The sequence below is a fragment of the Macrotis lagotis genome, chromosome 1, assembly GCF_037893015.1.
Source record: "Macrotis lagotis isolate mMagLag1 chromosome 1, bilby.v1.9.chrom.fasta, whole genome shotgun sequence".
Taxonomy (NCBI): Eukaryota; Metazoa; Chordata; class Mammalia; order Peramelemorphia; family Peramelidae; genus Macrotis; species Macrotis lagotis.
Genome location: NC_133658.1, coordinates 929832754 through 929846171, shown reverse-complemented (window position 1 = coordinate 929846171; position 13418 = coordinate 929832754). Strand labels below are relative to the sequence as shown.

The 13418-nt window shown below is 50.0% G+C and overlaps 1 protein-coding gene across 1 annotated transcript in view; it reads right to left on the bottom strand.

Moving 5' to 3' along the window:
- Positions 1-13140, bottom strand: part of LOC141512457 (uncharacterized) — a 39138-nt gene extending 25998 nt beyond the window's left edge. Inside the window, exons 1-5 of the mRNA XM_074221422.1 lie at positions 13087-13140; positions 11313-11401; positions 10893-11019; positions 9442-9609; positions 6117-7675 (exon numbers count right to left, since the gene is read on the bottom strand). Of these exons, the coding sequence (XP_074077523.1) occupies positions 6117-7675; positions 9442-9609; positions 10893-11019; positions 11313-11396 (1938 nt within the window). The 5' untranslated portion in view covers positions 11397-11401; positions 13087-13140. The remainder of the gene's footprint in view (positions 1-6116; positions 7676-9441; positions 9610-10892; positions 11020-11312; positions 11402-13086) is intronic.
- Positions 13141-13418: the final 278 nt, after the last annotated feature.

The following is a 13418-nucleotide window of genomic DNA, read 5'->3' as shown; positions in this document are numbered from 1 at the left end:
GCCGAGAGGGGCCGCGTGAGTGAGTGGTCCAATCCCCGTGGGCTGCGGCCGGGGCGGGGGGGGCGGGGCGGCCTCCTCGCCTCCCTCCCGGCCCCGCCCGCCCCGCTTCCTCTCGGATTACCCGGATCTGGGCCGCGGCCCGCGCCGGAAGCCCTGGGTGTGAATCCGGCCGCCCCAGGAGAGCGAAGTGGGGAGCACGGGCGTGGCGGTGGGAGGCCCCCACCCCCTGTTCTCTACCTGGTCAGACCCCTAAAATGAAGCGGTGGGGGGCTCCCCGGGGACCCCCTCCGCCCCTGCCCGGCGCCCCCACGGCCCCGTGGCAGACCCGGCGAGGTGCCCACGGGCGGGAGGCGGCGGGTGCGCGCGTGGGCCAGGAGAGGAGGGAAGGAAGGAGGGCAGGCCTGACGCCGGGCACCCCAGGGGGCTCCGGGTACTGGGGAGACGGACTGGAGAGGAGGGAGCCGGGGGCTGGGCGCCATCAGGAGGGCTTTCCTCAGGCTGCCCGAGCCGCCCTGTCCCCAGTGGGCGGCTTGGCCAAGGCCAAGGCCGGATTCGAACCCGGGTCCTCCTGCCTCCAGGGCCGGCTCCGGCCACCTAGCCGCCCCTTGGCCTTCATCTTCCAGGACCACGACATCGGGGAGGTGATGCCATGACAAGCCCACGAATTGGGTTTGAGTGGGGGGTGCTGAGCTGAGTCAGGGGGATGGGAAGTCCAATCCGGCCTCACACACTCGCCACTTAGGGGCTGTGTGACCTTGGGCAAGTCATTGAACCTGATTACCTAGCATCCAGGGCCCTTTGCGGGATAAATAAAAGAATCTCAAGGAATGAAGGGGTCTGGCACCATTATCGGAACTCGTTCTATGTCACAAAGCAGCAATCCTCAAAACTGTCTGGAACTAGTTATCCGGCAACAGAGAGAGCCCACCCTGGCAGCTGGGGCCCAGACACAGCAATTGACCGCTCAGTCCCCCAAGGTCACAGCCCAACGAGGAGTCAGTCTACTTAAGGGACCACCTTGGTCCAGCCCTTCCAGCTGGGCCGCTGTGTCCTGTGAAGACCTGATAAAGCCATTCATAGAAAACCTCATGAGGAACTTAAGGAAAGAGAAAGACCATCAAGCCCTACAGTTTTGAAGGTGCTAATTGCTAAGCTAAGTGTGCCTCCATTTGCATGACTTATTACCATTGTACTTTGGACTTCTGAATCCCTGTTTAACTCTGGATATATTCATGGCAAAGTATGTCCCTAGCATTGGGAAAAATTTGAAATTAGTCAAGGCTATAATATTTGCAAAAATGTCTTTGCTTAAGATTGGCTTAACTGGCCAATATAACCATAAAGGACAATGATCAGTTTGGAAGGGATGTGGGAAATCTGCGACACTGATACATTGTTGGTGGAGCTGTGAACTCATCCAACCTTTCTGGAGAGAAATTTGGGATTATGCCCAAAGGGCAACAAGAATGTGCATACCCTTTGATCCAGCAATACCACTCCTCAGTCTGTACCCTGAAGAGATGATGAAAAAGGGTAAAAACATCACATACAAAAATATTCATAACAGCCCTGTTTGTGGTGGCAAAGAATTGGAAACCAAGTGAATGTCCTTCAATTAGGGAATGGATGAACAAACTGTGGTCTATGTATGTCATGGAACATTGATGTTCAATTAGAAACCAGGAGGAATGGGAATTCAGGGAAGCCTGGAGGGATTTGCATGAAGTGATGCTGAGTGAGAGAAGCAGAACCAGAAAAACACTGTACACTCTAACAGCAACATGGGAGTGATGTTCAACCTTGATGGACCTGCTCATTCCATCAGTACAACCATCAGGGACAATTTGGGGCTGTCTGAGATGGAGAATCCCATCTGTATCCAGAGAAAGAATTGTGGCATTTGAACAAGAACCAAAGATGATTACCTTTAAAAAAGAAAAAACACTTATCTTATTGTGTAATTTTTCTGTCTCTTATACTTTATTTTTCTTCCTTAAGGATATTATCTCTCTCATCTCATTCAACTGAAATCAGTGTATACCATGGAGAAGATGTAAAGACTAACAAACTGCCTTCTGTGGGGGGTGGGGAGAGGGAAGCAAGATTAGGGGAAAATTGTAAAATTCAAAATAAAATCTTTTATTAAAATTTTTTAAAAAGATTGGCTAAAGATTTGTGCAAATTGCACAATTTATGCATACAAATCTTAAGCAAAGACATTTTTGCAAATATTATAGTCATGGTTTATACTTAAGAGGAAGCACACCCGTCAGAGCTCATGAGCTAGGATATGGGAAGATGGTCACTTCCAGGTCTACCCCAAGAACCTCTGGAATAGTAGCATCCACCTCGTTGGGGACCCAGTAGGCTAGTGATGGCATGAGTGTAGCAAGAAAGCCCTGAGAGAATATTTAACAGATTATCTCATTTCCTAAATTGTGACAGTATTCTATTATATGCATAGATGGTTCTCCTAATTATAATTGCACTGATTTGTGTAAATATTTTCCATGTTATTTAATCCAAATTGTCCATTTTATTTCCTGTGATCTTCTCTATTCCCTAGTTTGATCAAGAACTCGTCCTCTGTAACTCTGAAAGCTATTTCCTTCCCCAGTTTCTTAAATTGCTTTGAGATTGCCTTTAGGATCTAGGTCATGTATCTGTAAGTTATTATGGTATGTGGTATAAAAGTGTAACTTGTAGTAGTTGGGGTCTATGGATTTATCCAATACTAAGCTACCGCATTTGTTTCTGGATCACGTGTACATAATCTGTTCAACTAGTCAACTCTAGTTTAGATTACTGCTTTGCAGGACAATATGAGAAAAGTAGAATATTGAGATCCCCTTTCTTTCCACTTCGTTAAATTATTTCACTTGAGATTCTTTTTTTTAGGGTTTTTTTTTTTTTTGCAAGGCAAATGGGGTTAAGTGGTTTGCCCAAGGCCACACAGCTAGGTAGTTATTAAGTGTCTGAGACCGGATTTGAACCCAAGTACTCCTAACTCCCGGGCCGGTACTTTATCCACTATGCCACCTAGCCGCCCTTCACTTGAGATTCTTGAGCTCTTATTTTTCCAGATGGTTGGTTATTTTTTCCTAATTCCATAAAGTAAGATTTTGGTAGTTAGGTGGCACAACTCCAAATAAGTAAAACAATTTAGGTAGAATTGCCATTTTTGTTATATTAGCACATCCCAACCATGAACAAGTCATAGCCCTCTAAATATTTAGGTCTGTCTTGGACATATATAGGTCCTGCATGTATCTTGGTAGGTGTGCTCTCAAATATTTTATACATTCTGTAATTATTTTGAATGCATTTCCTCTATCTCTGCCTTCTGGGTTTTTGTGGGTGCTATGCCAAAAGCCAACGATTTATATGGTTTTTGTTTTATATACTACGTTGCTAGTAACTGGCACCAGTTATTAAGACTGTGGGGAAATAGGAGTCACACAGTGTCTGCAAAGGATAAAGGGTGTGTACACTTGAGGAAGCTCAGTGGGACCGCTCACCTGGCCACACGACTTCACAAAACCTTGGAACATAGTATCTCCATTCTGTGGGTGGGTTGCTCATGACAGTGAGAGTAAAGAAAGGGCATCCCAGGTATGTCTTGTGCCATAACTGAGAATCCCTAAGCTTCAAGGACAAGGCTGACTGTCATTCAATCATGAAGGAATGTTAGATATTCCTTAATATACAACTTGGTGATTATCCAGATACTGAAGAAGGGTTTTAAAATCTACAGTATAATTTGTCCCATTCAAGACAAATTTGGTTAACCAGATTGTTTTTTTTCCTTCTCTTCTAGGGTATGTGTATGGATATCTTCATTCCACATCATAGTTTATAATTAATACTTCTTTCTATGGTATTCTGATATCTTCATATGTCACTTCCTATGGAATGATGACTAGCAATTGCATTGTTTGAATGTAAACATTCACAATCATGGTGGTGGGGGTGATTATCCTGTTACAGAGGAGAAAACAGATGCAGGCAGAGGTAAAGTGACTTGCTAGGGTCACACAGCTAGGAAGTATCTGGGGCTGTATTTGACTTAAGGTATGGTACTCTGACCCACCATGCCACTAGCTGCCTATGTTTTCATATATACACAGAAGCTGGTATTTCTAGAGTGGTTTGTCATTGTGCAAAGCTCTGTCTCCCTTCTTTGGATCTTCAAAAACAACCCTGGGAGGTAAGTGCTGTTTTTATCACCTATTATTCCCATTGTAGTCATATGCCAGTTTATAGTCATCCAGAACACTCCTCGGCATATATCGGGTTCCCAGTTTTTTATTACCCATAATGCTGTGATGGGCATTTCTGTACATAGCTGTTTTCTATGTGCATATTTGCTGTTGAATTAAATATGGGTCTTTTCTTACTGTTACTGACCTCCTAAGGATATAAACCATCTCTGGATCAAAGGTATAAGCAGTTTTAGAATTGTTCTCACATACTTTCTGGCAGATGGATCAATTTTCAGCACCCCTAGAAATGGACTAATACATGTCTTCTCACCACCTGCTTGTATTTTATCAGTCTTTGACCTCCTATCTAACCTGAGGGTTGTGAGGTGATACCTTAGGACTATGCTAATTTACAGTTCTGATTTTTAAGGAGTTTGGATTTTTCAAGTGGCTGGTGTATATATATATATATATATATATATATATATATATATACACACACACACTCTATATGTTCACATTCTTTGACTACTGCTTTACTGAGAGCATGGCTCAATCTCAAGAGATTGGCTGTCAATTCCTTAGAGAATTTGGATGTTGAAATCCATTACCATTCCAGTTATTGGTAAATTGTCTTCTCCGGCCATTAAATTCTGTCTTTTGGAGAGGGCTGGGGAGAATAAGTAGAAAGTGCCTACAGCTCATGCTTGAAGCAATTCAACTGCATAATCCTCCACCTCTCTTCCCAGCCCACACCCAGATACAAGCTTTTGTCTTCTTAAATGAAGTTCTAGGCATCTATCATTTCTTTCCATTGATGAACCCACTCATGCTAGCCCTCAGATAGATACATCCTCCTCCCAAACTTGTCTGGTCTGACAGACCACTTTTACTGGGATGCTTCCCCTTGCCCAGCCCAGATGACAGGATGGTTCCTGAGCTCTGGCTCCCCTGCTCCTTCAACCCCTAATTTCTTTGTTTGGATGTCCCTAATCTGCAGTACCCTACTTCCAACAAATAACTGGCACTTCCTTTCTTGAAAATAACTCTGCCTGCTTACACCTCATGGGATTAGCTATTGTTCTCTCTTTGCTCCCTTGGTCATTTTTAGACATTAGTAACAGTCTCTGTGATTTTTCTGTAGTTTTCCTTGTAAGAACTTTTCTTTCTCTTTTGCCATTCTTTTTCTTTACTTGATATTTTTCTGAAATTCTGAAGTGAAGAGAAGTTGGGCTTTAGCAGAACCCTTTCCTTCTGTCCTGTGTCACTTCGACAGGAAGGAAACCACCACTGTTGGTGAAGCAGGCTAGCCCTCTGACTGGGAGCTTTTCCATATTCACCACCTTCACAGGGATTCCATCCAGGATATTTGTAATGTTACTAATGAAAGCTTTCCATATTCATTGATAGGTTTCCTATCAGATGGAATTCTCTGATACAAAGACTGAAGGGTTTTACCACTCCATGTCATTCATAGTTTCTCTCCAAGGTAAGTTCTCTGATTCTGAGTAAGATTTGACCTCCAAATGAAGGACTGTCTACAATTTTCACATTCATGGTTTCTATGCACATCAATGAATTCATATTCAGTAACTGAATTCAGATCTAATGAATCAGGCTTTCACTAATTACTAAACACTCAGATTTTCTCTTTCATGTTGATAAGGGTTGATGTCTGACTGAATGCTTCCTCACATTACTTACATTCATAGGGTTTCTCTCCAATATGAGTTATCTGATGATGATGATGAGTAAGGATTGAGTTCTTCCTAGAAGCTCTTCTACTGTATAATTTATATAGTATTTCTAACAGCTGATCTCTGGACAAAGGCCTTCCCATTGCTTACAAAGATAAGGCTTGTTTCCAGTATGAATTCTCTGATGTTGATTAAGAGCTGCTCTCTGGATGAAGGCTTTGCCACATTCCTTGCATTCATAAGGGATCTCTCCAGTATGAATTCTCTGATGTTCAGTAAGAACAGTATTTCTTCGGAATGCCTTCCCACAGTCTTTACATTTGAAAGGTTTCTCTCCAGTGTGAGTTATCTGATGATGAATAAGGGCTGAGCTCTGCCTAAAGGCTTTACCACATTCCTTACATTCATAAGGTTTCTCACCAGTGTGAATTCTCTGGTGGTGAATAAGACCTGAGTGCCCACTGAAGACTGCTCCACATTCTTTACATTCAAAAGGTTTCTCTCCAGTATGAACTCTATAATGTTGAATAAGGGATGATCTCTGTTTGAAGGCTTTCCCACATTCATTACATTCATAAGGTTTTTCTCCAGTATGAATTCTCTGATGTTGAATAAGGGATGAATTCTGGCTAAATGCCTTCCCACAGTCCTTACATTCATAAGGTTTCTCAATAGTGTGAGTTCTTTGATGCTCAATGAGGTATGAGCGCCAACTAAAGGCTGCCCCACATTCTTTACACTCATATGGTTTATTTCCACTATGAATTCTTTCATGTTTAATAATATCTGATCTCTGGCTGAAAGCCTTTCCACATTCCTTACATTCATAAGGTTTCTCTCCAGTGTGAATTCTCTGGTGTCGAATAAGATGTGAATTCTGTCGGAAAGCATTTCCACATTCCTTACATTTATATGGTTTCTCTCCAGTGTGAATTCTCTGGTGTTTAGTAAGACTGGAGCTCTGACTAAAAGCCTTCCCACATTCCTTACATTCATAGGGTTTCTCCCCAGTGTGAGTTCTTTGATGTTCCATAAGGTATGAGCGCCAAGTGAAGGATGTCCCACATTCCTTACACTTATAGGGCTTCTTTCCACTATGAATTTGGTCATTTTTAGTAACATCTGAGCTCTGGTCAATAGCCTCCCCAAACACTGCATAGTCACAGGTTTTCTCACAAGTGTGAATTTTCTGGTGTTTCAGAAGTCCTGAGTTCCATTTAAAGGTCTTTCCACAATGACTACACTTATAATGCTTTTCTTCCTTTTGAGTTCTCTCATGATTGTCTGACTGGTTGCCAAAAGTCTTTCTGTCATTCTTGCATTTATAAGGTTTCTCTTCACTATGAGATCTCTGATTTTGAATAAAAGATGGGCTCTTGCCGAAATTCTGTTTACCTTCTTTCAAATTATAGAGTTCATTTCTGTTATGTTGAATCTGGAGGAGATTCCCATGTTTTATATGATCCCTCAATCTTGGGTGCTTGGGTACGCTCAGACTAAAGCTTCTCCCCAGGTTGGTGCCTTCAAGGTCTCCCTGCTCAGTGGGAATGAGCCCAGCTGTTTGGTTGAGATCTTTTTCCTGGGAAAGGACTTTCCTTGGAGTCTCCCTTGCAGGGGTTCCCATTGGTTTCCATAACATGACCTCCTGGATAGGACTTTCCCAAAGTGTGGGGACCTGGGCAGTGACATGCTTTCTGCGGCTTCCCACAAATGTTGCTAATGATCCTCCTTGTCTTCCAAGAGACTCCTTCTGATGCTCCAGTCTAGAATCCTGGGCTGAAAGAAATTCAGAATGGAAACCATTTGAATCTAAGCTGTAGCTGACCACAGAGAACCAGTGCCATTATTACCAGTATTATGAATCTAAGCCAGCCCATGGAAAACTGGCAGCCTCGGGAAGTAATACAGGCTACACTATCAGAGGAAGAGTATCTAGGGAGCAGAGAACAATGGCAGAAATAATATGTGGGGGGGGCTACGAACAAATGAGACAGTAATTATAACATGTCTGACACATCGTAAATGTAAATGTTTGCTGCTGTAAACAATAACGAGTAGCTAGAATTCATAGAGCTCTCTGAGGTTTACAAAGTTAGATAGATTACACATAAACACACAGTATATGGATGTAAATATATAAAGAGAAACATATATAAATATATATATATATATATATATGACTATATAAAATTTCAATTTATTCTCAAAAAACCATTGGTAGGTGGGAGTATTCCCATTTTGCTGTTCAGTTGTTTCAATCATATCTGACTCTTCATGACCCCCTTTGGAATTTTTTTGGCAAAGATCCTAGAATAGTTTGCCATTTCCTTCTCCAGCTTATTTTGCACTAAGGAAACTGAGGCAAACAAGGTTCAGTGACTTGTCCAGGGTCACAATGAGGTGAGGCCAGATTTGCTCTCTCCTGCCTCCAGGTCTAGGCCTTCCACCCACTGTGTACCTCACTGTCTGGTATCCCACCAGGTTGGACTTGAGGATCTCTGAGATCCCCTGAGAGTCTTTGAGGCTATCTTTTTCTGTCCTCCCTGACAAAGGGTCAGCCTCTCTTTCCTAAGGATGAAGAATCTGAGGCTAAAAGAGGTGACCAGTGTGACTAGGAAGGGCTGTGACCAGACCTCGGGTCTGCTGATTCCTACCTCTGAACTTTTCCCACTGGATCACATGCCTTACTACAAGGAGAAGGAGGGATTTGCCAAAGGAATGGGGATGAAGGAATAGAAAATGCTTGCAAGTACTGAGAGCCCTACAGGGTCCTTTTCATATAGAAGGTGATGGAGTGAGGTGGCATGAAGGCTGGTCAGAGGGAGGCTGACTCAGTGGGCAGAAGAACACCCACCTAAGCGAGAAAGGAAAACTAGGCCAACCCATCGTGATCCTCAGCTACTACTGATCACCCCCTTACTCAAACAATGAATTAACAAATTTGAAGGGCACACAATAAGCTAGGATCAGGGTCACAAAACCACAAGAAAAGCAGTCTCAGCCCTCAGAAAGCTTATGTCTCATTGGGAAGACAACACTCAAGCAAGGACAAATATACCTAGTCACTGGGGAGGTGGGGGAAGTACTGGCTAGACTGCAGAAGGCATGACAAGGAGGGATGTGTAAAACTTGGGGAAAGGTTGCAGCTAGGCTGTAGAGGGCTTTCATGTCACACAGAAAAGGTCATAGCATCCTCCAGACCCCAGAAAGCCACAGCAGCTTGCTGAACAGGAGTCAGATCTGGGTTTTAGGAATATCGATTGGGCGATGATGTGAGGGACTGCTAGAAGGTTGGACAGCATCTGGAGATCACTGTAACAGTAAGAAAACTGAGGACAAGCGATATGTGTTCTGCTCAAGGGCATGCCCCAAGTTATGCTGGGTGTGCATTGAGAAGACACATGGATGTCTATGTGAGTGTCAGGCTTTGGATTTCTCTGCTTCTGCTCTCATAAATCACCAGCAGTTCATGCCCCTGGGGACCCGCCAGACCCCCATCCCCCCCTCAGCACCACCATCCCACCCTTCAGAGCAGGCCCTACCTGAAGGCTCAGTTGGGCTGCAGCATCCATGGGCTTCCAGGCACCTTGTGGAAGTGTCTCCTTCCCAGGGATGGGGGCTCCTTGGGATCTCTCCCTGCAGAGCAAAGGCTGGTGGTGGTTCCCCTTGTTCCAGCCAGGAGATCAGGTCTGGTCTGTCCTCCATGAGCCCTGCCCACGGGAGAGGTAAGAGATGCCAATGCACATCGGGGGGAGAGACGGGTTTGGCCTCGTTGTTATTGGTGAGTGACCCATTTGGAGTTTTCTGGGCAGACACTGGGCTGGTTTGTCATTTGCTTCTCAAGCCATTTTTCAGATGAGGAAATGGCGGCAGAGTGGAGTGACTTGCCCAGGGTCACGCAACTAAGTGTCTGAGGTCAAATTTGTACTTGGGCCTTCCTGATTCCAGATCTGGGTGTGCCACCACACCGCCTAGCTGCTCTATTGCACGTAGGAGAGAGTGGATTAATCCACAAGTTAGAAGCGCCTCCTTGCCAGGTGAGAGGGTGTGCTGCCGAGTGAAAAGTTGGGGTGAAAGACCCAGAATCACTTGGTCTGGGATCAAGGGGACCTGGGGGGACTCGTCCTTCTCCACTTTTGGAGTCAGTGGCCACCTCTGACCCTTCCAAGGTGTATGACCCAGACCACTCCCCAAGACTACCAGCAGAACAGGTGCTGTTGGTGCAGGGATAGCCGTCCAATCACGGGAGGTCTGGGGCAAAAAACTTTACCCCCCCCCCTGCAGTCACCCTGGTGTGGTCAGGTCCAGAGCCACAGACAACATTCCTGCTTGCAAAAGTGGACATTGGATTATAAGCTTCATAAATATGTCCCCTATATCACACACACACACACACACACACACACAGTACTTGGGGGAGTGGGCCTTCTAAAGAAGTAGAAATGAGGCAGAGGTGGAAGGACCCAGGGACCAGGTAGGAAGGGGGACAACCCCTATAGACCTGAAGTAGAGCTTCAAAAGGAGCCATTATCAAAGATATTTAATAGGGAAATTATTTCCCCACCCCAGTCAGTCCTGGGGTGGGGGTGGGGGGCCAAGGAGAGTGGTCCACCAGGAAGGGGAAGAGCCAAAATGACTGGCAGGAAGGAGGCAAGTCTTCAGGACTCCATGAATCCATCCTTGGTGCTCCAACTGGATTGTGCAGTCATTGAGCCACACTCTGAAAGATCCAGGACCTGGAGGGGCCCCCCTGAGAATGCCCACTGCCAAGGAACCAGCTTGACTGGGAGTCCCTCAAAGGACAGGCTCCAGGCTATTTGGCAGCTCTAGGTCTTGGTGCAGGGCCTGATATACAGAAAGTGCCCCATAAATGCATCCTGACTGATGGTCCACTGGGAGGCAGGGTCTCCCCAGAGGCCCCCTCAGCATAACACCTGGGATTCTGCTCCTTCCTAGGGAGGATGCTCCCCCCGGGTGTGAGCCCCCGCCTTACCCAGGGACGCCAGGTTCCTGTAGTTCTCCAGCATCACCTCCTTGTAGAGCTGCCATTGGGCAGGGCTCAGGCACCCCCATTCCTCCTCGCTGAAGTCCACGGCCACGTCCCTGAACGACAGGAGTTCCTGCAATGGTAGTGAGAACACACAGGCTGGACTGGGGGAACCCAGGGGGAGGGCAGTGGGATGGGGTGTCGGGAGGGCCCGCTCCAACCCCCTCTGGGGCCAGGCTGCTGCCTCGGTTTCCTCATCCAGATGCCTTCTGGTTCCCTCTCAGCCCTGACACAGACCTGGGGTCCATGGCGAGGGCCCCGGGGGGGGGGTGTGTGGGAGGAAGTAGATCTGGAGGGATTCTGGAAACGAGGAGTGGACTGGGAGCCCAGAGGCCAGTCTTGGAGGAGGAGAAGACCCTGACTCACCTGGTTTGGGACCAAGGGGACCCTGGGGGACCCATCATCATCCTCCAGGTTTCCCATATGGGGAGGAAGGAGATTGAGAGACATGAGACCTGAGGACGAGAGAGGATCATCAGTCAAGGAAAGTGGAGGCAGGGTCTGAAGCACTCTCTATTGGGCTGGGGACCCCGACCCCCAAGTCCTCTACATACCCACACACATGTAAACACATGTGTGAACACATGTTAACTCTACACATACACGTCCTACAGGCAGCCCTGGCACCACCCATTGCCAGGCTCCTAAGACTGATGGGAGAGAGCGGCACCCATGATTAAGCCCAGGGCTCCCAGGGTCCTGCCTGCCCAGGGACAGCAGAGCTGGGTCCATTTGTCGGGCTGGGAGGAGGACACCCTGGGCCCGTGTTTGGAGGAGGCCAAGGGCCTCGCAGGCCTGACTGAAGGAGCCTTCGCTCAGAGCCCACTGGGCTCCATGTTAGCAAGAAGGGGGGGAGCCCCCCCAGGTCTGCGGGAGCTGCCCCGAGCTATCAGACAGAGGGTCCCCAGTCCAAGGGCCGGGCCATGGCGATGGCAGGAGATGCCGGGGCCTGGCAAGAGCTGGAAGAGTCGAGCCCAGGATTCCTGATCCGTCACCCACAGGAGGAGCCGGACTGGCCTGAAGGCCCCACGCAGAACCGAGGGGTTTCCAAAGCGCTGGTTCTCGATCCCAGAGCCAGGGGGTGCCGGGCCGAGCTGGGGGTGCCGGGCCAGAAGCAGGCTCCGGCTGCTCCAGGGGGGTTCAAGGAGGGTCAGGGCCCCAGAGGCAAGGCCCCAGGGGAGGCCGGATGAAAGTCACAGGCAAGTCCTGGGCCCTGGGAGCCAGGAGGAGGGAGAATGGAGAGCGGGGGGCCAACGGGTGGGAAGTGGAGCCAGCAGCGCGGGGGGCGCACGAGGGGCGACCCCCAGCAGCTCCTTCTGCCCGGGCCCCAGGAGCTTAGCCTCTACGGAGTCAGAGCCCAGCAGGGTGCAGGGGCTCCCAGGACCCCGCCCCCCAGGACCCTGCCCCCCAGGACCCCGCCCCCCAGGGCCCCGGCCCCCCCAGGACCCCGGTCCCCCTAGGACCCCGCCCCCCCAGGGCCCGGTCCCCCCAGGGCCCCGCCCCCAGGGCCCCGGCCCCCCCAGGGCCCCGGCCCCCCCAGGGCCCCGGTCCCCCTAGGACCCCGCCCCCCCAGGGCCCGGTCCCCCCAGGGCCCGGTCCCCCCAGGACCCCGCCCCCCAGGGCCCCGGTCCCCCCAGGACCCCGCCCCCCAGGGCCCCGGCCCCCCCAGGACCCCGCCCCCCCAGGGCCCGGTCCCCCCAGGACCCCGCCCCCCCAGGGGCCAGGGAAGCAAGGAGGGCTGAGCTGAGGCGAAGGGCTGGGAAATGGAGGAGGCAGAAATGGGGTTCAGGCTTCGGGTGACCCCAACTTCCTGGGATCTGGCTTGGGGGAGCACCAGGCCCGGGAGGGGAAGGGGCACGACGAGCCCCGAAGCAAAGGGCCGGGGGCCCGGGGGGCCACAAGGGCCCCCCTCTGGTTCCCAGGCCCGGGGGGGGGGGTGACAGCCTGTGGGGACCCCGGGGGGGAGGCCGGCCCTTGTCCCCCCGACCACCACGGGGGGGATGACAAGTAGCGGGACAAGGGGGTTGGGGGCAGGGGGCAGGGACCCCAGGTTGGGCGGGGGAGGGTGGGCCACGGCCCCTCTGCCACCCCCAGGTCCGGGACACGTCGCCCCCCCCGCCCGTGACGTCACGGGGCTCACCTCCCGAGGCCGCCCAGGCCCGGGCTCCGGCTCGGACACCCGGCCCAGGGAGCGGGCCACTGCGCCTGCGCGGCTCCACGCGGCGCTCCGGGGCGCCTCTGGGAATTGTAGTCCAGGAGGGCCTGGCGCATGCGCACGGCGCACGGGCGGGTGCCCGCGGCAGGAGGGGCGGGGCCGCTCCTGTCCAAGCCCTCCCCGGGCCGGGGGGCGCGAGGCGGGGTCCGAGCCGGGGGGCTCCCCGGGGCCTTCTCCGGGCCCCGCCATGTGCCGCCGCGCGGACCGGGGCCTGCGGGGCCCAAACTCCATGCTTCTTCCCCGAGGACCCGCCATCC